The sequence below is a fragment of the Molothrus aeneus genome, chromosome 3, assembly GCF_037042795.1.
Source record: "Molothrus aeneus isolate 106 chromosome 3, BPBGC_Maene_1.0, whole genome shotgun sequence".
Taxonomy (NCBI): domain Eukaryota; kingdom Metazoa; phylum Chordata; class Aves; order Passeriformes; family Icteridae; genus Molothrus; species Molothrus aeneus.
The window spans coordinates 36,295,122-36,318,472 of NC_089648.1; the positions used below are offsets into that span (position 1 = coordinate 36,295,122).

The window sequence follows — 23,351 nt, forward strand, 5'->3', positions numbered from 1 at the left end:
CAGATGAAAGTAGGGAAATGCCAGGCTTTCAGAAATGAAGTACAACATGAGAAACATTTTAAGTCTGTCACCAAATACAATTTATACCACAAACAAGGATTATTTGTAGCATTTGAGTGTTACTTGGCATTTTTAATGTAAAACTCTACACAACTGAGAATAAAAAAAAACATCACAGATGTATTCATGACACAATTTTAAGAAGCCAGTATCCCAAAACAGCATGCTCACTTTAATGCAAGTTACATGACTTTCCATCAGGATATTACCCAAGAATTCAAAATCTCTGCAAAAGGGACAGTATGTTAATACAGCAAATGTTAACTTATTTGATGTAATATTACAATGACTGTATAGTTTTAAATACAATTTTAAAGTATCTGAAGCTTATTTTTAAATGTGGAATTATTTTTGTTGCCATATCTATGACAAAAACCAGCAAATTTAATCCTGAGCCTAATTCAGAGGTGCAACTTCATAATTCCCAAGCAGAGTTGCATACACCCATAGTAAAATCAGCTGGTGTTAAGTATATGTGACTCAATAATTCTCAGGTACAAATGGGCACATAAAGTTATGGGATGAGGAAGGTGAATTTGGACAGCACAGGTAAACTTTAGGAGCAGTGCTAGGATCAACTGTGTGACTGATTGATTTTACTATATGTTACTTAAGTCTTGTATTTATTTGAGGAACAAGACAACAGAAAAAGCTCCAGAAGCACTTCTCCTGAGCTTCAGGTGTTTTATGAGATTGATGTGGCCAAAGCACCATCCCATACTAGAAAATTTTGAGTTTTAATGTTATTTCAGAGCAGCACTCTACTAAGGCTGTAATGTGTTTTTATTTTACCTGTAATGGAAAAAAAAAAGGATAACAGCAGGAAAGCAGCTATTCTAAGAAAGGGAGGCATAAAATGTAAACATAATGCAACAAAGAAGCAAATGAAAAAACTCTGCTTTTCCTTTATTAGAAATAAGGGAAACAGATTGTGCTCATCTTGCTTTAGGGCCAAGAGTCTCAGTGTATGGAATTCAGCCAGGCTCCAGCACACAGCTCACTATGGAGTTTTGCTGTGTTAACAAGTAAACCAGATGGGATATTTGCTTCCAACAAGATAATTCTAATGGAAATTGTTAGAAGTACTGTAAAAGAAAGCTGTACTTTTCAGCTTCATCTGCTATTTCATTGTGTATAATAAGGACAGGTAGAATGAAAAGTAGACTATGAAAACAAACCACAAAAATTTAAAAATTCAGATCATTAATCACTAACCAACTTTTGAATTTATGTGCCTCAGAACACCAACTGCTGTCATAAAGCACACACCAGGCAAAAGCCAAATCTCAAACAGCAGCAGAGGTAGTGTGAATAAAATATTCTAAAATTATGTAAAGTGAGTAAAAAAGAATCAACTTAAAGGTTGCCTATAGCTTCATCCAGCTGGAAGAAAAAATATGAAGTAAGTCAACAGACGAATACACCAGGGCCTTGTGAGACCTAACAGACTCAGTTTTTTTGTTCAGGATCATTAAGATAACATCTCCTATTCTTAAAAGACCCTATATTTTCCAGATGAGCTACAAAAAGAAAAAAAAAGAAGGTAGATGAGGTATAGTTCTATAGTTACAGGTTCTAATGACTTCTTGTACATCTGTAAAAAAGTACTTTTAAGGTAACGTACCCAAACTGCACTAGAGCAAAATGAAAGAACTAGGTTTTTTGCTGTTGGGTTGGGTGTTTTTTTTTTTTTTTTTTTTTTTTGTTTTTGATGTTGTTGCATCAATATCTTAGCCTGTAGCCCTGAACTCTTCCTGGCAGTAAACAGCTTTTTTCAATACAAGCTACACCCATTTCATCACAGCAACAAATTCATTCCTAAAGAAAGATAACAGGCAATTAGGGCAATATTTTGTAAACAAAGTAGCTTAGACACAAACGGGACCCATTACTGCTGAGAAATAGGGTCAGTTATATAGAGAGAGAAGCTCATGCTTGAATTATCCCAATCCAGTTTGCCAAGTAGAGGCACCTACCGCTAAAAATTTACTGTTAAAATGGCAGGATATGTTTTCTTTTTTTTTTAATCTTGCTCTGACTAAGCAATGCTCTAAGCTCCCTTTTCTTCTTCAGGAACTGGTCTATGCCAGGCTTAAGAAATTCTACTCAGGCTTTGACTTTGTCCTACCATGTTGCTTCAATCAGGCAAAAAGCAGATTGAAATGAAATTGATATGACTGGATAAAACAAAATCAAATTTTTTCAACATTTAGTTTCAGTAATCTAATTATGAAGCTTTTAGTAATAGTGTAATTACTTTGAAGTTCTGAACATATGTTTCCACTGAGAGTATTCCACAGAGGACACTGTATCAGAAAAGGGATAAAATGTAAACATAAGTGTACCAAAAATATTTCAGCTCATCAAAAAAAATTAAAATTGAAAGGAGAACCATATGCCAGAGATGCAATATGATGTCCAATATAAACCACTTTTATTTCCATCATGAACAGTTCTTTAGTTTAATACCAATGAAAAAAATGGAACATAATTTTTCCATGACATCAAAGCACACTACCAAAACATTACTGGATTGGCACATATAAAAAAATGAAATTACACATGTAAAATTATTATGACAAAAAGCAGCTGAACACTATTCCTTGAACTTTGAGGGTCTAAATGTTTCTTCTGATGGAAAGGATGTCTTAGAGAAATAGCTCACACAATGGGCCTAAAAAAGCCCAGGCATCTCAGTTTTTTGTGATTCTTATTCTTGTGAATTTAGCTAAATATCCTTAGCTCTATACACTGAAAGTTATTAAATCTGAAGTATTAGATCTGACACAAGACATTTTTATTGGCTAAATTTAATTTAAAAAAAAAGGAATCAGTGAACTAAGAGTGGAAATTCACCACTGAGCAAGACATTTAGAAATGCTAAACGAAAGATATAGAAAACAGTAGCACAGACAGGAAGACACTGAAAAAAAACCAAACCAAACCAAACCAAACAAATATAAGGAAGTATGGAAACTATATCATAATATAGAAAAGTTTTACTTTTAACAAAACAATACTCACACTGATCATCACAATAGTGGTGGACAAAGCAGGAACATTTTTGTTGCTGGAAAGACAACTTTGCTTTTTTTGTTTGTAGTTTTTACGTATCACAAACAATTTACAATTGCAAATGAATATGTTTCAGTGCCCTTCTATGTCATCAACAGCAAGCTTAGTGCACAAGAACTTTTGACACATTCATAAAATAAACACACAATCCCATAGGTCAGATTTCCAAAATCAGGGTTAAAAAGGGAAGACATTAATAGCAAGGCACTTGTTGAAAACGTTCATTTGGTAACAACCTTCCTTTCATAATTTCAACTTAGCTCAAACCAGACAAGGATAGAAAATCAAGTCTTCCTCAACAATCAGAACAGGAATACAGTCAAGAGGTATGGTAAAAACTGCAGTATCCAAACAATTTATTTTGGACATGTTTAATGAGCAATGACCCATCATACTTTTTAGATATGTATATATCATTGTCCTTGTTTTCCCTCTTTCAAAGGTAAATGGAAAAGAAAATACTGACATATAATATTATAAATTCAGAGATCATCAGAGGTCATGAAAGCTTTTGAATAGTTTTAGAGTCAGAGTTTTAAAATTTCCATCATTGAAATTGCTAGCATGAATAGAGGTGTTATATTCTGCAAACAGCCTCAAACAGTTCTGAAGTCCAAGAGCAAGCTTTTGACATTAAAAAAAAAAAAAAAACTACTTAGAAATAAAAAAACCAGGAAAACAGATAGGAGAGTTATTTTCTCAGAAGCACATAATTCATGATGCCACTGTTTTGGAAGGCCATTGCCTTCCTTGTGATATATGGAGAAGAAATTGCTGATGATTTTATGGCTTATCTGTTATAGGCATATAGACAGTGTAAAAAAGACACCACATAAAGCTACCATGTGAACTTAATGCATCATAATTGTGACACGTTATTTATGCAATCTTTTGTCTGAATTAATGAGAAATCATTAATAAAACTGCCTTGTTCAAGAAAATATGCATGTTTACCAGCACAAATATCAGCTACCACTGTACAAATTGCTCAAGGGCATGAAATAAAAAGCAGTTGCACGATTAATTCTTCATTTATTTCTACCCTTAAGATCACTATCATAAAATTTAATATTTGAGTGATAGCTGAAGAACTTAAATGATTCTTTGTCTCTTGTCATCTTAAGAGAATTTGTAATATCATGGCAAATATTTCAGTTATTTCCATATGCCTCAAAAAACAGCTTTGAGGCTACAATTTCTCCTGGGTCAAGCTTTAACAATACTAATGTAGACATGAACGTGCTGATTAAGAAAAGAGATGCAACACAAGAGCTACTGCTTACAAGCCAGTTTAGTACAATCAGGCAGGTTTCAGTCTGCTTCAAAAAGTGCACAATAATTCTTTCTCCATGTTGTCCAGCCTCAAAAATAAAAACAGGCAAAAGGGTACTGATGCATTTTTGTATATCAGATAAACCTGATGGATTTTTATCTTATTTTGTAAGGTCATCCATTGTTCCACTCCTTTAGCACTGATCAAAATACAGAAGGACTCAGAGAGACCTGAACAATATTTGGAAACTGAAAAATTGTAAGAATATTATATATTTTAATGAACATATTAAAATCTAGTTACTTAATGATTAGAAGTCCTCATAAAGCACAAACATTTGCAAGATGCCCCACCCACATTGTATTCAGAAAGAAGAAATTGGGTTGTGAAACAAGTGACAATTATATAAGTAAAGCTTGCCAACGAATTATCTCCAAAGTGGAGACAGATTGTAGTGGATTTCTGTGAATTCTGGCTATATAGCTGCCCCTCTCTTACATTACTTTTTTTTTTCTTCTTTTAATGGAAAACTTCATATCAATGGCTGCATTTTGTGTTAGAAGTTGATTTTCAGTCCAACAATACTTATATACAGTACATAGCAACAACCACAATTGATGGAAAATACTTAGTTTATCTATTTTACATAAACCTGTCTGGCAAAGTAACAAACTTCCCACTAATGATTTTATTCTCTCTTGGGCTTCTCCTACATATAGCACCTTGGAAAACCTTCACCATTCATGGTATCGTTTGCTCCTGTGGCCAGACTATTTATACAACTGAGAGTTCAATGATACAGGGTGTGATAGCCCAACTAACTTACTTCAGTAAATGGGGATACATGTGTTTCCAAATAAAAAAACTACTCTACCTCTTGAAGCAATGTTACCACAACAGAATAAAATAATGTCTTTAGCTTTAAATGTATCTACAAAAGACATTCTTTACTTTAGCAAGGACTCTTAAGCAGTAGCGTTTGCTGTTACACTTTCCAAAATATTTTTTTTCCAATTTCCATATTTTGTTAGCAAAGGCCTATTCCTAGTTTTTTTTCAAAATGTGTGTAATTTGAAACTCTTAACTTCATTCTCATCACACAGATAGGCTGGACCAAAACATTGGGCATTGGATACTCTATTTACATTATATGCAAGTAAGCATAGGCAATACTTTAAAGAAACTGCCAGATCAATTTTCTGTAGGGTCCTATCTGAAAAATTCAAAACACTGCATCAGAATATCCTTAACCCCTGCTTAGTTAGTCTCCAGTGTCTTGATATTATAATACTGTTATTTTGTCATCACTTAAAAAAAAAAATCAACCAAAAATACCAAACAAGCAAAAAGACACACCCCACTTTTCCTTCCCCTTACTACTTGTCTTTCAAAAAGAAATCCAAGCAAAATTATTCTCATCTCCCTTAATGGAAACAACAAAATCCAGAATGCTTATGTATATCTAGCAAAATTCAGCTGTCTTTTGAAGATATCCTACTTCAAATGATACTAACTTTATAACACCTTGCTGACAGAGTAATAACAGAGCATTTTGTAGGAAAATAATCATTAAAATATAATTCCAGTAAAACACAAACTATTTAATTATGTTCATGCAGTCCAATACAGTGACCCTAGGAGAAGGGAAAAAGACTCAAAACAAACTGAGCAAAAGAGGTCATGTATTTGAAATGCAAATAGCCTTTGTTATTCTGAAGTTTAGTTTTTATTTAATCAAACTATCAGCCAGATTATTCCACATGCTCATGAACTACAACTTGAGCTGTAACTCCCATATTGTAGTCCAACTATCCATAGCATTAGAACACCAAAATGCCAACAGAAGAAAAAATACCCAAAATTGCAGCATGGGATCAAAACATCTAAGTAGAAAACTTCTAAACTATGTTTCCTTTAGTTGCTCCCTTAGTACCATTATTATAATAGTACCATGTACATATTCTGGGAAATTCTGAAAGGGTTTATTCTTATTTTGCTTCTCCAAGGTTATTTTCATACCAATGAGAAATATTTATGAGAAAGTAGATTACCAACACACTGAAAAAGGGTGCAACACAGAGTGATCGGTCATCCAGATAGCTAAAACTTTCACCCAGGCTCCCATTCTCCCTTAACTTGATTACTGCTGGATGAATCATATTTCACTGTCAAAGCCCTTTGCAACCTGTCGCTAGCACCACCTTCATCTCTCATTCACCACAGAAATGCTGAACTGCCACTGTTAACTATATAGAGCCCATCTTCTACATTTTTAAAACATCTTAGGGCCTTCCCCTGGGTTTTTTGTTTTTTGAGAGATATTTTCTGAAAAATTCCACAAAGCTGTCCCAGGATCTTCCTTCAAAATCAGGTTTGTTTGGTTTTTTTTATCCCCCAGAACAGGTGTTCAACAATGTGACATTATTGCCAGGGCTGCTGACTAAGAAATAGATCAGCCAGTTGTCACATTGTCACTTCCATTCCAATAACACCAGCTTTCAGCTAATCCAATGTAAGCAAATAAAATAAATAAACTTTAAAAACCCACCTTAAACAACTCCCCAAACCTCCTATGTCCCTAAGTAAGTATAGCTATGACAAGCTATGTCACTTAACTAGCTCAGTCCAGATTCAAATTACCATTTAAGGAACCTGAATGTACACAAGTCTATACGAGCTGGTCTGTGAGAAATGAAGAGAAAAAAGAAAGAAGATAGAAAATATAAAATCAATTAAAGGGATTATAATGTGTACAAGTATATTATGGCATTAACTTATGAGGACATAAGACACTTCTATAGATATGAAACTGTGAAACATTTTGGAAAATATACCATGTGTTTCATAGGAAAATTCTTTTGAATACTCAGGTTAAAAAAATGGGCAGATGATTATCTCACCCTTGCCCTACTGCCCCATTTTTTGTTAGGGCATTCCCAGCTCGCAAATGTTTAGAAGAGAGTTTTCAGAAAGTCTCAAAGCAGGCTGTTGGACTAGGTCTCCATGTCACATACTTTGAAGATAATTCTTTTGTTTTTGGGGGGTGGGGGAGGGTGTCATGATTTTGGCTGGGATAGAGTTTGACCAGTATTGTACCAGCTTCTAATTTGACTTAGAAGCTGGTACAATACTGCATCTCAAATTTAGTATGAGAATAATGTTGGTAACACACTGATGTTTCAGTTGTTGCTAAATAGTGCTGAGCCCAAATCAAGGACTTTTCAGTCTTCCATGCTCTGTCAGTGAGGACATGCATAAGAAACTGGGAGAGTGTGGCCAGGAGACAGGTGATTCAAACTGGCCACAGGGATATTCCACACCACAGATCATGCCCAATAGATAAACTGGTGGAAGTTGGTCTGGAGGATGGGCTGAGCATTGGCCAGTGAGCAATTTTATTCTGCATCCCTTGTTTCTCTTGGCTTTTATTCCTCTCCCTCCTCTTCATTACTATTATCATCATCATTAGCAGTATCAGTATTTTTATTACTCCGTTTCAAGTATTAAACTATTCTTATTTTGCCTGCAATTCTCCTCCCCACCCTGCTGCTAGGCAGAGGAGGAGGGGGTGAGCCAGCGGCTCTGTGCTACTCAGTTGCCAGCTGGAGTTAAACCAGGGCAGGTTCCAACTCATGTAAAGCTGTTTTTAAATTTGCAACTAATCAGTCTGTACATTTCATAATCAATATTCACAAACGTTTCTGTCTGCCACAGTGAAAATAAAATTATCATTCCTCAGTCATATAACATTTATATTCATGAGCAGTTAGTAAATATTTAGATTTCAGTGTGAAGCTAGAGGCATCAGCTCTGTAACCACATGGGCAGTCCCTTAGGTACACTCAACTTACTTTTCTGAAGCATTCAAAAACAAACACACACTGCAGTTCTGCAAACACATGTATTTTATACAGTACAGCAATACCTCAGATCAGCAGATGACATTGCAAAATAAAAACACTGGAATACCTGACCCTCTGTGCTTTCCTTAAGCCAAGCCTTCAATTTAAAATGTCCTCTACTACGTAAGAAAAAAGTAGCTCAAATGACAAAGTCCTGTAAGAAAAATTCCACAACTAGAAGAGATCATTTGAATTAATATATATACAGAGTGAAAATACAGGACATTTTATTATAACCTTTTTAGCTTTAGCAAAGGTGAAAGAACATTAGCTATACACCTACAATCATATACTGCTGAAAAAAAAATGAATACCTAAAGACCCAGAGCATTCTTGGAAACTTTTGAGATATTCAATTTAAAATAAATATTTTCACAACTAAATGCACGGTTTTCAACTTGATCAGATCTTGAGTAAACAGCAACTATGACACCAATACTGATGATGAAACAGCAAGCCTGAGGACAGCAAAGAGTTGCTAAAATGCATGTGCATCCACTACAATCTATAGGTTTTACTAGAAATAATTCTCAAAACTGAGAAAGTCAAAGCAAGATGAAATGTGTAACAGGAAGGTTACAAAACAGATCCTGTAATTCTGAACTCCCCAGGTATAGATTAATCTTTCAAGGAAGAGAAAACCCACTGAAACAACCGAGTCACGCTTCGCAGCAGCACTGGATGGGTACAGAAACCAGCTCAAGGACCAAAGGGTCACACTCCCAACACCGTGAGGTGTCAAATGAGGTTTTTCTTTTCCAGGTCGCCAGCAGGTACCACGCCAGACTAATAACACGTATGTACGCTGGCAAGGCCAAAAAAAGTTCCCAGATCGCACAAACCTTGCCAAGAAGCATTTACAATCGATATACTGAGAAGGAATAGAAAGCGATTTAAAAATGACCTCAGTCACAAGGCCTAGCCAGCCTTTTTACCCCTCTCCCGCGGGGGTAAAACAGGAGGGCAGTGAAGCCTCCCAGCACTTTGTTCCCTGCCCGGCCCCCCCGCGGTTTAACCAGTGGGCGCAGATCGAGGGCAGCCCCGGCTCGCCCCCGCTCTGCCGAGGCACCGGGGGGGACGGACGGGGACCGAGGGAAAGCGAAGGGAGCCGGGCCAACCCCCGCCGCCCCCAGGGCCGCAGACAAGGCAGCAGAGGCGACAATAGCAGCAGCCACAGCGACAGCAGGGCGGAGGCCGGAAGGCAAGGGGCGGGGAGGAAAGGGCGGATCCTTATCCGGGCTCTCCCCGCTCCCTGCCGCGCTCACTCACCGATCATGGCGGCGGCCGCGGCCACGCGAGAGGAAGCGGTGACGCGCGCACGTGCCGGCCGCGCCCGCCGCTCCAGCACGTCCCCTGCAGCCGCCCTGGGTGGGGGGGTCGCGTGAATGCGGGCGGGGTGGGCCGGCCCTCAAGGCGCATGCGCCTCAGCGAGGGAGGTGGAGGCGCACGCTGGGCTCTCTGGGTAGCGTAGTTCCTGGACAGCTCACACCCGAACTGTTCATGACCCTCACGTCATCGCCTCACATTTCCCCCACGCGCCGCTAATGATTTTCTCGTTAATTGCTGTCCGCCGCCCCGGTGTACGGTGCACCGGGGCTAGGTACAGCTGTGCGGGACCGGGCGGTGCCGACGGGGTTATTTGTGATTCCCGTCCCGCTTCCCCGGCGGGTTGTTGACGCGTTGCCTGGCGACGGTCGCGTGGCCGGGGGACCTCGCGTGGCGGCAGGTGCCCAACGGAGCCCGAGAGGGACCCGCAGGGCCGGAGCCGCAGGGGAGGCAACGGCGGGCGGGCGGGCGGGGGCGAGGACTCCCCGGGGGACAAGGACATCAGGTGGTGATGAAGGGCTGGACACGGCGGAGTGGGGGGACGAGCTGGGGTGATGCAGAAGGGGACTTGGTGCAGGGGCGAGGGGCAGGCAGAGGGGGCCTGTGAGGGGCAGGGAAGGCGCGGGACGCGTGTGTGAGGGTGTCGCTGGATGTGGAGGGAGCGAAGCTGCACCTGCTGCCTGCCCTAACTCGCTGGGCACGGGACGCTGATGTTCGCTTGTTTTTTCCAGTCCGTTATTTGCATCTGGTCCGTCGTGGGCGCCGGTGGGGAAATGGTAATGGAGGAGGGACGTCCGGGCCCCTCAAAACCCGCCGGTGACAGGCGGCCCCAGCAGCGGGAGAAGAAGGGCAAGCAGCAGGACAAGCAACAGCCCTGCGAGGGTTTCAGTATTAAAGCCATGATGAAAAACAGCGTGGTATGTTTGCTGCTAGCATAGAGGTGATACTAATTAACTCAACTTGTCCAAGCGGCATAGCAAGTTAGAGCTGTGGATAAAACATGTCAGGAAGGTGTGCAAGTTGCTAATACCTTATCTGGAGTTTGCTGGTTCCTGAAATTAACCTCAGGCTTTACAGAAGTATTACCACAAGGTAACTCTCTGTGCCTGTGGGAGTCGTGATGCTTTCACCAAGTGCTTTAATTTGGTGCCACAAATTTTTGGGGTTTTTTTGTTTTTGTTTTTTTTTTTGTATGGTTTTGTATTGGCAGTGCACATCCTGGTAAACTGACAGCCTATGGAATTGTGTGTGAGGCTTCCTGCATCCCACTTAACAAAATGCTGTCAAGTGGTAGTGCAGTATTTCTCAAAAGTTTTAATACACTGGCATAGTGTATGAAATGGATGTGAATGTGACATAGGATGGCGGAGATCTGGGAAATAGATTGATAAATATTTTTAAACAAGCTTGGAAAATAGTGAAAAGCTTCCACACTATCTAGGAGAATACTAAACAAACAAACATTAGTTCTCCGACTTGTAGTTCAAAGACAGAGAAATTGATCCAACATGTAACAGTCACAATTTCTAATGAGCTTGGAGGCTTGGAAGTTAAAATAGTAGTATAAAGGCCCTTCAAATCTCTTTATACTGTTTTATTTGTATACCTTTATCAGAGTTTAGGAGTTAAAAAGCTTCAACTGGTACAGAGTACAGATGTTCAACATGTGAGTGGATGAGGTAATATTACCATACATCTCTGCCTAAACTCCTGAATTGTATTCTTCATTTGGACATAGTTCAGGGTGTTAGCAAAGGCTTGAGTCCTCAAGGGGTTTTTTTTTAAATCTGGAGTATTCTGACAGCTGTTATGAAATACATTATTTCCCTTTGTTTCGCTGAAGTGGTCTTCCTGGTGCAGTCTTCCTGATCATGTTATCTGCAAGAACTTCTTCTTAAAAACCCAAACAAGCATGTCTTTAAAGAAATTTTAGATAGAGTAAAAATTGTATACCTGGAAAACTTTCTCCTAATTAGTAAAACTACAACCTATTTCACCTTACTTGAAAAAAACACAAGGTGAACACAACCAAATAGTCCCTTTGTTTTAAAGTTTGTTTGATTTTTTTTTTTTATTCTAGCAATGCATGGAATGAACTATAATACTTCTGCAACCTTTAGGATTAATTTTTAAAATATGTTTCCTGTTCTCTGGAAAAAGTTCAAGTAATGGATATTTGCGCATATTGTTTCTTGTTTAGGTTGTTTACACCTAGATATGTAAAAGACAGTTTTATCTAGAAGAATCAGCCATTTCAGTGGAGTTTGAGAAATACATATTTAATTTTTAAAAAGGAGCTGTGACTTAGGAAAATAACTAACTATGAGTTTAATCAGAATTCAGGTTTGCTTTTAAATATTTATAGAATATTAACTTTTATGGCTGCATTTCTAACTCCCTGAACATGAACAGACCATTAAATCATGTGATACTGTCATTAAGCAACTGCATACAGGTAAATCTGCTGCCTTTGCAGCTACTCACAGGATAACAGAAATTATTTTCTTTGGCATGGACATCTGGAAACATCTAACCCAACTTCCCACTTGAAGTGGGCCTGTCACCAGCACTCGGATCAGGTCAATGATGGGTTTTCCTAGCTAAACTGTGAAACCTCCCAACACCAGGGATTGCCTGACCTCTCTGGGCAACCTGTTTCATTTCTGCCCTGCTTGTTTTCCCCCTTGCCTGCCCTCTCAGCCTGTCAGAGCTCAGGTTTACAGTGTTCTGACCTGCTGCACACATTCTACTCATAACTGGGTTGGAAGCTCTGAAACTCCTAGGGATCTTGGGAGATTCATAGTGCCAGGGCTATGGTTTGAAAAAGCTCCATCTGCAGTCAGGCAGCCACCAGAATATTTTCCAGTCGGTGTGCAAAAAAAGGAATATTTCACTGCCTTGCTGTCTGTGCAGAAGTGGGACTTCCTTTTTACTTTTCCAACTACCTTTTAATTGGAGCTTTAGATTTATTAAGTACTCACTTGTCAGAGGTTGACATCTTTGATGAAGTTCTCATGGAAGGCTTGGGAGCTGACTGGAGGGTTGAAAGCACAGCAGGAATATCTGGTTACAACATGGTAATTCTTTTTGTTAACAGCATGATAAGGCATAGGGTTAAACGTGTTTGGCATCTTCAGGTCAAACAATGAGGTATTGATTAATAGCCTTTGGTGCAAGCATGTAGGTTAGTCTTAAACTCTTAGTGCAGAGTCTTAACAGATTACCATTATGCATATATGACTGTAAATATTGTAGTAAGTGTTCCAGAATTCTTTTACGTTGCTTGGGCAAAGAGTGTTTTACTAAGCTGTTTTTCATTAACGTTTCTGAATAAAGTCTACTTTCATAGTCAGTAGTAAGTGTAGAAATTAAGTAGATACAGTATTTAAGACTTTTCTCAGCTCTCACTAAATCCAAAACTCACTTAGTGAAATGCAATGCTTAAATATTCACCTGAATAAAAGTGTTCCTGAACTGAATAAAGGGTTTAAGTTATTCCAAAACTGTAAATTTATATAACCATTTACTTTAAAAGCAAGGTTCAATAAAGGTCTTCTATAATAACAAGCTACATTTACATTTTAATTGTTTTGTCCTCCAGTGGAATCAAGAATGTTACGTGCTCTTACTTCAGAGGGTACTGCATGTAGAATTAGGAATACAATTAAAAATTCATGTATAGACTAGCCAGTATAGAAGTGTTTGAACGTGAATATGGACAGCAGGAAGATATCTCAGTTCACTTCTGATCCTCTCTAGATGATATTTTCCTATTTTCTGCAATGAAAGAGAACAGAATAAAGTGTCCCACTTTTCTATAATGCGCCAGTGGTAAAAGCACTTTTTCAAGGATAGAATTCATTTTAGTACTTAAAGGAAATAGTAGAAAGATAATTCCTATCTATCTCCCAACTTTTACAAGATTACTATTACATCCATGTGTTCCATGACATCAGTCAGAATTTGCCTTCAGGAACAGGCCACAGGGATAGAATGAAAGTGTTTACTAGATGGCCTTAGAAAGGAAGGGATGCTAAAAATTGTTTCTGGATTTCTAAAACCAAAGCAGCTATTCAGCCTTAGAGAGTCTTAGCTATGTATAGGGCACAGCTTTCATCTCCTAAAAAAAGCTTCATTGCTCTTAAGCAGAAAAATTGTTATTTGTATTGCAGCTCTGGATTTTCATTCTTCTGTTCAGCATTTAGGAGTCTGCAGTCTGTATGTATGGGAACGAGTTCTCAATCTTTGTACTTTAAACACTTCTCTCAAGCCATTTTCAATAATGTATGTTGTGAAGGGCTTTCTTACCCTTTACCATTTGATAATAACTCATAGCAAAAGTTTCATTTTAACCATGATGTGATTTGTTTATGTTCTGAGATTTGGGATTTGTCATTATATTTATATTCATCCACACTGCGTAACCAAGACTACTTTTGTTATTTACCTTGTAGCAGTCGAAGTTTCTGATTTGATTTTGAGGCTATAGGAAAGAATAGGAGTAAGAAGTTGTATCTTTTGATTATAACAGCTAATTTATTGGAAAAAGCAGTGTGTTTTGGGGCATATAGATGTCAAGTTAAAGGAGTGTTTTGATAAATATATATTGCGAAGTAGCACATCTGTCTTGGAGGAACTTCTCCAGTTTAACAATAGCAATTGTGTACAATCTACAAGTACACTTCACTGAACACTGTGAGACAATTTAAACTGTCAGTACTCTGGAAGGTGATCCTATCTTCCTCTCTCAGGCTGTTTAGTGCTGCTGCCCATTGTTGTGTCCTCATTTGTACAATGTTGACTGCTCAGAGAACTGATCCTGCTGAAAATACTCCAGCCTGTTAAAGCTCACAGTGTTGAACTGCTGTCTGTGGGATTGAGGCAAGCAAGGCTTCTGCTTTAACAAGGCTGATCTGTTTTGCCCTTTTCCCCGTCCTGACTGCGTGCTTCAATCACTCCTTTTGCACTGATATTGTTTTTTCTTGTAAACATAGAGTAAATTGGATCAGCTGTAACAGCTCTTAAAGAATTAATATATGCAATGAGAAGGGAAGCAGGAGAGTGTCAGCACAAGCTGTGTGTGGGGGAATGTACCCTCTTGGCAACATTGCAGTCTTAAGTCATTTAAAACCAGTATGACACCAAGTTCTAGCAGGGTAATTCCACAAGCATTTACAGCAGCATAAACTTGCAGCACAATTGAAAGGTGTTGTTCTCATCCCTGAACATTTATTCTTTGTGCAATATGAACTTTTGTATGGCTTTGCAGTGAACTGGACAGGGGCCCTGGTTAAACCTAGATTAAAAGCAGCTCAACAATTTTTTTTATCTTTAATAGCATTTTAATAGACTTGACATACACTTATATGTGAGCTTATAACAGTGTAAACTCACCAAAGTTGTCACTGCTACAGCCCTGCCTGTGTCTGCTGCCTGTTGGTACCTTCTCGTTTGTGCCAGTACACAGTCATCCCACTGGATTGATGAGGCACTTCAGTTTCATTAGGTTCAAACATGAAAAGCTCCAACACAAGGAGGTTTTTATTTCCCCTCATAAGGTTAGATTCCTTTCCAATTCCATGCTCGTATTTACTGTAATGACCTCTTTGATAATACAATGTAAAAGCAGAATATACAGAAAAAATACAAATGCTTAAGACCATAATTTCCTCAGAAAGCTTCTATTTCATATTATGTTTTCAGCTATAACCTAGATGACTTAATCATGCTGCTCTTATTTTAAAATACCTTAAAGTCAGCACTTTATTTTTGTGAATGTGGTGAAAGGTTGGTATTGTTCATAGTTGCAGTGCGGATGAAAAGATCAGTTTCTTACCAAAATCATTAAGAAATCATGCTGCTTCATTTATGAAAATTTGTTACACATTTGAATTTTTAGTAAATCTTCTCTTCTAATTCAGTCATATGACTTAAAATAGTTAATAAGTAAGTTATCAGTTAGATTCTGTTTTGTGGTTTGATCGACAATTCTTGTCTCAAATCCCTTCATGTGATTTATGATATTTTACATGGAAAAAGACCTTGGGAGGTTTTAAATTTCACATTTAGAGAAGGTAAAAGTAAATTGGTTTTAAAACATTGTGGCAGTGCTTTTTCAAAACTCCTCTACTAAGTACTTTTTTATGAATTAATGAATAAAATATTCTAACTGGAAATGATTATGGAGATGTCAAATTCTGACAATTCTTGCATAGGAATTAAACTATTTTAAAGTTTGCAAACTGTTTACAGATTTCATACAAGTTAAAATCCTCTAGTGCTCTCAGTGTATGGGTATCTTCATCTGTTGTTTCTCTGAATGATGACTGCATTTTTCAGTTCCAAAATTTTTTTACTGCAAATGTAGCAATTTTGAACAAATTATTAAACTATAGTTAATAAGAATAGTCTCCACACATGATTTTAAGCTGTCAACTTGCTGTGTAGGGAATTATCTAAAGTCAGCATTTCCTACGTGCGGCTGAGTACGCCTCTGGAGCCAACCAATTGAAAATGTGAAAGAGATGAGTTAGAATGCATCTACCATACACCCTTCTCAGCACTGTGTCTCCCGAACAGTTTCCAAAGGAATGGACATGTATGTGCATATTCTTTCTTTTAACTTGATATATTCAATTTCATTCAAGAAAAATCCTGTACTCTGTGTAGGCTTCAGGCTTTGTCTTGGTCTTCTCCCTGTTAGTTGACTGGAAATGCTCTAAAATGCTACTTGAAGTGAGTTGAGTGAAGAGCCATCGAGGCAGGGTTCTGGAGTTCATGGTGCAGGAGTAGAGGCTGAGGGGAAAAGTATTTCAGCCTGGAAAAGAGAAAGCTACCAGGATATCTCATGGTATTAGGTCTTAACAGACCTAGTGACCCAGTAGCAGGGAGAAAGCCGTAAGGAAGAAAAAGCCAGTCGGTTCTCTCCAGTGATGGGAGGACAAGACATGTGTTGAAATAAGGTGTTCCTGATGGTGAAAAGGTTTTTCACAATGAGGATAGTCAAGCAGTGCATCAGCTTTCCCAGAGCTGTGCAGTCTTCTTGGAGATTTTCAAGACTCAAATGGAAAAAAGCCCTAAGCAACTTGTTCTAAGATAACCGTGCTTGGAGAAAGAGATTGAATTGGAGACTTCTTGGGGTAATTTTCCACCTGAATTTTCCCATGATTCTACATCTTACATATGGTTGATTGTGGTCACTCCATGGCTTGGCTGCTGCTAAGGTTAGACAATTTAGTGATGACTAATTTACTTTCTATTTGGACAAGAAAAAAGGCATTTGAAGGTTTTTGCTTTAATAAATCTGCTGCTTTTCTGAAGTTGTGGGGGGGATAATAAACACACCTCCCTTCTGACCCTCAGAAAAACTATGTAACACCATATTGTTCCAGTTATAATAGTGAACTACATCATAAACCTCAGGCTGGCTTCCTGAATACACTTGAGCAAGCCTGCATCAGTGTTTGGGTAGCAGCAACACATGCTTATTAGATTATTTCAGCTGCAGCTAATTCTTCTTATGTAGTCTGCTGCAAGTGTGCAGTGAGGGCTGCTGCCAAGCATGCAATGAATGCTTCAAGGAATTGGAGCAGCTGGCCATGTCTGTAGCTGTCAGCTTCTGGATGCTGTCCCTTGTCTCACAGTCTCCTCTTGTCACTGCTAAAACTTAACACTGGAAGCTTTAGGTGGGTGAAGGAGACAGGAGATGTAGCTCAGTGGCATGTGCATTAGGAAAAAGAGGGGGAAATAGAAAAGGATCTGAATGTGACTCCCTAAAGCAGGGACCTAGGTGATTACTAACAGAGTATGACTTTTCCTGTGGCTGTGTTCCCAAACTTTACAGGCAGAGTGTGCTGGAGTCTGTACCATGGAAATGAAATTTTTCCTTCTTTTTGTAACTGATACTTCGGGTAATAGATATGCTTAGTCCATGTTTAACTGAAATTACCTGATAAGACTTTTAAGGGGTCAGAAAGGTTTTACTTTTTTCATGAAGTTTTCCTAACAATTTTGAAATGAAAATTATTGTGAAGTAAAAAAAAAAAAAAATTGTAGCAAACTATACTACTGGTACGTTGATAAAATTTCTAGATAGTGTCATAGACAAACTACTGTGAAAGACTGACTGGTTCCTCCTAGCAGTAGCTGATTCTTCTATATACTTGACATCCATATAAGCAGTTTGGCATAGATTTTCATTTTCATAGCATAGTTAAATAATTTTTGCTGGAAAATTTACTGAGCTCTGATGACTTATTTTCTTAGATAAAATACATGTCACATAAAATAAAATTATAAATTCCTTCATGGGGTCACAGTGTGCTGAAGGCTAAATTATGGAATCTTGTGTGATTAATAGTTGCACTCTGATTCTGTAGATACATTACACATGTTTCTTATAGTTGCAATTTTTGGACTTCTATGAGTGTGAGTTGAGGGAATGCCCGCAAGTAACACAATTGCTTCTGAGAGCAATTTAATTCTAGTCAGACTTTCTGTGAAATTTCTGTTGGCCTATTGCCTGAAAAAAACAGGATTCTGATGTGATAATAAAACCTGCCTTAATTATAATAGGATGATAAATATATAATTTAGCTTTTCATACATTTCTGATGGTCCCTTTTAATGTAAGATTTTTCTCTCTAGAAAATTACTCTTCACCCATCTTTCTGTAAGGGATGATGCCAAGACCTTGATAGAAAGAGTAAATATTGATTTATTTTCAGTTTCATAATAGAAGTATGTCACTAACTTGACTAGGATCCAGACTAGCTTTGTTTGGTGGGGTTTGGTTGTTGGTTGATGCAATTTTTTGTGTAATGAGAGACTTTTTAAGCAGGTATATATTGCAGTAAGTACAAAAATTTTGCACAACGTGACAAAGTTAAAACATAAAGTACATCACAGAAATGTGCAATGAAAACTCTTGGAGCAAGCATGGCATACCGCTAACTTTCTGCGTAACAACCAGCTGAAGGCAGAACACATCTTGAAAGTTGTTTGAGGCCTACTGTGTAGGGGGATAGAATATAAGAAAATAAAGATAATGTAGAATGTAATCTTACCCCTAAGGAGTTGCAGCTGGGCCAATTATCAAAGATTGGAAACAGGCATGATTTTTAACAGGCCACAGCTGTAACCAATGAGAAGCCGAGTGCTATGAAAGAGAGGGTTGGCTGGTTGAGAAGGGAACTGGAGTTAGTTGGCTGCTTTGTGAAGAAGAACGAGTTGGTGTTCTGAGGAGGTGCCCACGAGAAATGCCAAGAAGGTATGGAACCTTTGTGATAAGATGACAACACTGCTGTATTGGTCAGAACCATGTTAATGAGAATGCTTTGTGTGGTTAGTAGGCAATACACAGCATTCTACACAGAAACTGACCTAAATCCGGAGGGTACAGTGTTTTCTTGCCTATCTTATGTATGTAGGACATCCATTGTTTTGCCGTCATCACGTGAGCATTTCTTAATAATTTTTGTCTTGCTTGGCATCTCATCATAATATGAAGGAACTACTGCATAAGTTGTTTGGACTTACTAGGTGTTCTTGAAGATATCTGTAGGTATTAAGTTTTCTAAGTTTATCGGAGTTTTCATTCTTTCAGTAATTGTTAGATGGGAATTCTTTTCTGTTATTTCTATGTAAGATTTGTCTTAATGGCAAATCTTATGTAGCTGTATTATTAAGCCCATGATTTATGGAATGAAATGTTATCTGCTGAATTTTTATTTTGCTTTTTTCACTTAAGGAAGTGAGGAGAGCCTCATGGAAGAACTTCTTCAAGGGAGTGAGTGTGCAAGGGCTTGTGGGCAGGGAACATCCTGGCTAAAGAGTTGGGGTGCAAGTATCTGTGCAAGACTGTGATTGTGCAAAATCATGCATTTCAGGCAGGTGTGTGCCCCTGTGTATTCTCCCACTCCTGGATGCTCCACTGAATATGGCCATCACAGACCCCTTTTTAAAACAGTATTTGAGAGGTCTTCTAAGAAATCTGAAAGCTTTGCATTTAGTTTTCTTTCCTGATAAGTCTTGGTGCACAGAATTAGGGGAATACCTAATGATTGAGTTTTTCTGTTTCAAGGCTAATAATTATATACTTACTAGAAAAGACTGGTGGGCTACATTTAAGTCTTTGTAAAAAATAAATTATTCCCTGGCTTATTTTACTGTCCTATTGATGATGTTTTAATGTCACATTATTATTTTGTATTGGATATCTTCTCAGATAAAACTCCTTAGGAAAAGGTGCATGCATACTTTTACTGACATTGTAGCCAGAACTTGATAAACTTTTTTTTTCCCCAGAAGTTGAAATCTTACATTTGTACTTCCCAAAGTAAGTCTTTTCCTGCACTCATCTGCTATTTGTGCTCACTTTTTCTCTGGCTTTATTTACTTCTCCTCCAGATGGTGTCTTTTTTATATCACAGGATTTCTCTTGCAGTAATGTTTATCAGTGGTGTGTTTGGGGGGAGGGCAGTTGCACGTGAGAAGAAAACTTTTGGAGAACATGAAGCTTATACTCAGACCTTATTAGAATACCCCATGTGATAATGTCTACTGGACAAAAAAAAATCTCATAGGAATGAGCTTATTATAATTTTAAATTGTAAGGCATGACTGGGAAATATTTTTCATGGGAAGTATATGTGTATTACCTGATTTTTTTTTATTTTTATACAGTGTTTTACTAACTATCTCATGCCCCTCTAATTTGTGTTTCCTTCATTTAATTAATAAGGTTTTATGTTAATAGTTAAAGATCAGAGGAACAATTACTAGAACTTGATTTCATCTCCTGTGTAATGCAGTCTGTCAAACTCAGAAAGTGATTTCTGTATATAATGTGTAACCTCTGTTTGAGCTAGGAGATATGTTGGGTTTTTTTAGAAAGTAAAGGTAATAGTGGTGTCAGAGTCTGCTTTAGCTCTAAATTATGCCAGTGCTTAACTTATCCAATGCAAGGCTATTAGAAATTTGCAGTTCATACCCATATGAATTTATCACACTTTAGTCAAATTTCACCATGCAAATGTTGTAGAGTGAAAAATTACTTAGAGAAACATACTATCCCTAAAAATCCACAAAAGTAACATTTTAGCATGCTTCTCCCTTCTACTTAAAGTCTGATTAAGTCATGATTATTTTATGAGTCTCTAGTATGCCTTTGGACATATTCAAGATGTATTTCAATATTATGATTCAGGACAAGTCAAGTTTTAAGATTTTATTTGATAGCTTCTGAAGGCTTTCAGTCATCCAGTTGTTCATCTAGTATGAAGAATTCATAGACACTGCACTAAAATTGTGTAACATCTGTCACTTTAGTCTTAAAAAGTAAAGCAATTTCCAGTGTATCAATAAGAAATCAATGAGTTATGCATTTAAGATTACAGGTGATTTCACAAACTCTTCTGTCTGCTGTTATTTGACAAAAGAACCTTTATAAGAGAAATGTTAACTGAGTGCCAACCATTGACAATGCTGTGCCTGTCAATAGTAAAAAGTGTTTAGACCTTTGGGTGTAAATTTTATTGAAGAAATTACTGGGTTTTAACTTATTTGGTTTTGCTTGGATTGTTGTTTTTCCTTTTCCCTGACACCAGGTAGAATTGAAATATTTTTCACCTTAAGTGAGAAAACAAGTGACCCTTTACTAATAATAGAACAATTCTGCCTCTATTGTACAATATTACATTAGACAGTAATAACAAAGTGTATATTGGGTGGAAATGTTAAAATATATTTGCGGAGCTAATTACAAAATTGCCATTAACAAATCAGTTAACTCTAAATTTCTTCCCTCCATTTGATATTTGTTTAATTGTTCTTTATCAGGTCACTATTTGGTAGTATCTAGGTGATTATTCTCATTTTGTCATATTTGTTCTTTTGCTTCTGGCAAGTAGGACACTTTGAGTTCTTGTTCCTTTATAGAATTAAATATTCTTCAGTTTTTAGTTAATCTCTTCAAAGATCTATTAAAAAAATCTTGCCGAAGGGTGTTTGGCACAAATGTTTAGTCAATGACAAGGCTAAGCATTTCTGAGCAAAATGTTTGTTCTGATTGCTGAAATGGTTCCTCTGAGAGCTCCTTTAGCTGAGATACTCGTATGACCTTTTTCTGCTTGAAGTCACAGTTTAGAGTTCATACTTAGACTGAATGCAGATCAGCTGACTCCTAACTGAACACTCTTCCCAATGGGCTGGAGGTAGACTTCCTTGTGTCAGTAGTTCTTTTGAAGCCTTCACTGTGCTCTTAACACAGAAATTAACAAAATCATCACCTCTTTCTAACTCCCAGATAAATATGCAAAAGAAGACAATATTATTTAAGGGGACCTTGCTGAAAGCAGGTTTCAGTCTTCAGAAAATAATTTCACAGTCTCCATTTTCAGTAGTCTGATGCATCGCTTTTATAGTCTTGATTCTAGTGCCTGAACTCCAAAGAGGAATGGAAATTCACATACATCCCTATATTCAGGGTTGTCTAGGTATTCTGCATGTCTGTCAGCACCTAAACATGCTGAACTGTCTCATTCTCTCCACCAACAATGGAGGAGCCTGACCTTAAAGCCTAATTTGGGCTCTTTGAATTTACCCTGACACTGGGGGGCTAGTGTTCAAACCAATTGTGGGTTTGTACTGTGGGTAACTCAATGGGCTGAAAGCTTTCCATTAACCATCCAGAAAATGCTATAATTTAAATATTGGTTATTACCTAGTGGGCATTCCACTTAATGTAATATGCTCATTAGATGAAGGGATTCTGTAATGCTCTGTAGTATACTGTTTCCTTTAGCCTATATTTTTAGGTTTCTTTATACTTAGATTTCTTTATACTTTAGGTTTCCTTATACTTTGTTTTTCCAGTCAGTTTCCCTGTTTTCTTGATCCCTAACTGACTGCTTTATGTGTATATTAACTTTACTTCAGGGTCCCATAGACCCACTGTAAGACACAGAGTAGTTCACAAGGTATCCATTAAGGAGCTGTTATTGTGTCTTGTGTTCTTGCAAGTTACAAACTGTCTGATCAAAATTATCATTTTGGATCATATTTTTCCAAAGAAAGGAAATAAGGTGTGTTTTTAAGGGAGATCTTCATAAATATTGTCGTGGTTCTTGTGTTTTCAGAAGGACTCTCTAGAGCCACTTAAAATTTGTAGCCTAACCACAAAAGATTATGCTTCTATATGAAAAACACCCACAAAGAGAAAATAAGCTACTGTGCTAGGTGCCAATTATTCAAACTAGCAAAGTCTGTTATCTGCAGGGTTTTGTTTTGGTGGGGTTTTTTTTCCTGGTTAATTAGTATAAAAATTAACCTTCTTTTGCTTTTTAATACAGTATTTGGTGTCTAGTAACATGACAAACAAGCCTCTTGTTTGGATCACCCTTGTCTTTTCTCCATTATTTCCAAAAAACATGGTCAGCTGTTGATGTGTGAAACTGCCATTTCCTCAAATGCAGTTTAAAATGACCAACAGATGCACATCTTTAGGAGTGAAGGCAGGCAAATGCAATCACAACATGGATGTGTAAGCCTTGTTTCCTCATGAAGGTGTTTTAGATATGGTTGGTATGCATACTCATTCACCATGAAAAAGGATGGAATTACAAAAAAACTAAATAAAATGGCACTATCACAAATGAATCAGGCGATCAAGAAAAATATTGAGTTGCTTTCAGTCAGAAGCTATTTCTTGAAGATGA

At 37.7% G+C, this 23,351-nt stretch overlaps 2 protein-coding genes across 5 annotated transcripts in view; one reads left to right on the forward strand and one right to left on the reverse strand.

Moving 5' to 3' along the window:
• The window catches only part of PRKN (parkin RBR E3 ubiquitin protein ligase), a 675,490-nt gene extending 665,827 nt beyond the window's left edge, over positions 1-9,663 (reverse strand). Inside the window, exon 1 of the mRNA XM_066546681.1 lies at positions 9,580-9,663. Coding sequence (XP_066402778.1) covers positions 9,580-9,586 — 7 coding nt within the window. The 5' untranslated portion in view covers positions 9,587-9,663. The remainder of the gene's footprint in view (positions 1-9,579) is intronic.
• The window catches only part of PACRG (parkin coregulated), a 214,769-nt gene continuing 200,992 nt past the window's right edge, over positions 9,575-23,351 (forward strand). The window contains exons 1-2 of one of the 4 annotated variants that reach the window (XM_066546683.1): positions 9,575-9,617; positions 10,368-10,553. In XM_066546683.1, the coding sequence (XP_066402780.1) occupies positions 9,585-9,617; positions 10,368-10,553 (219 nt within the window). In that variant the 5' untranslated portion in view covers positions 9,575-9,584. Of the gene's footprint in view, positions 9,618-9,712; positions 9,773-9,962; positions 10,037-10,101; positions 10,142-10,367; positions 10,554-23,351 lie in introns of those variants that run through there. The other 3 variants (XM_066546684.1, XM_066546686.1, XM_066546685.1) reach the window with 3 other exon arrangements.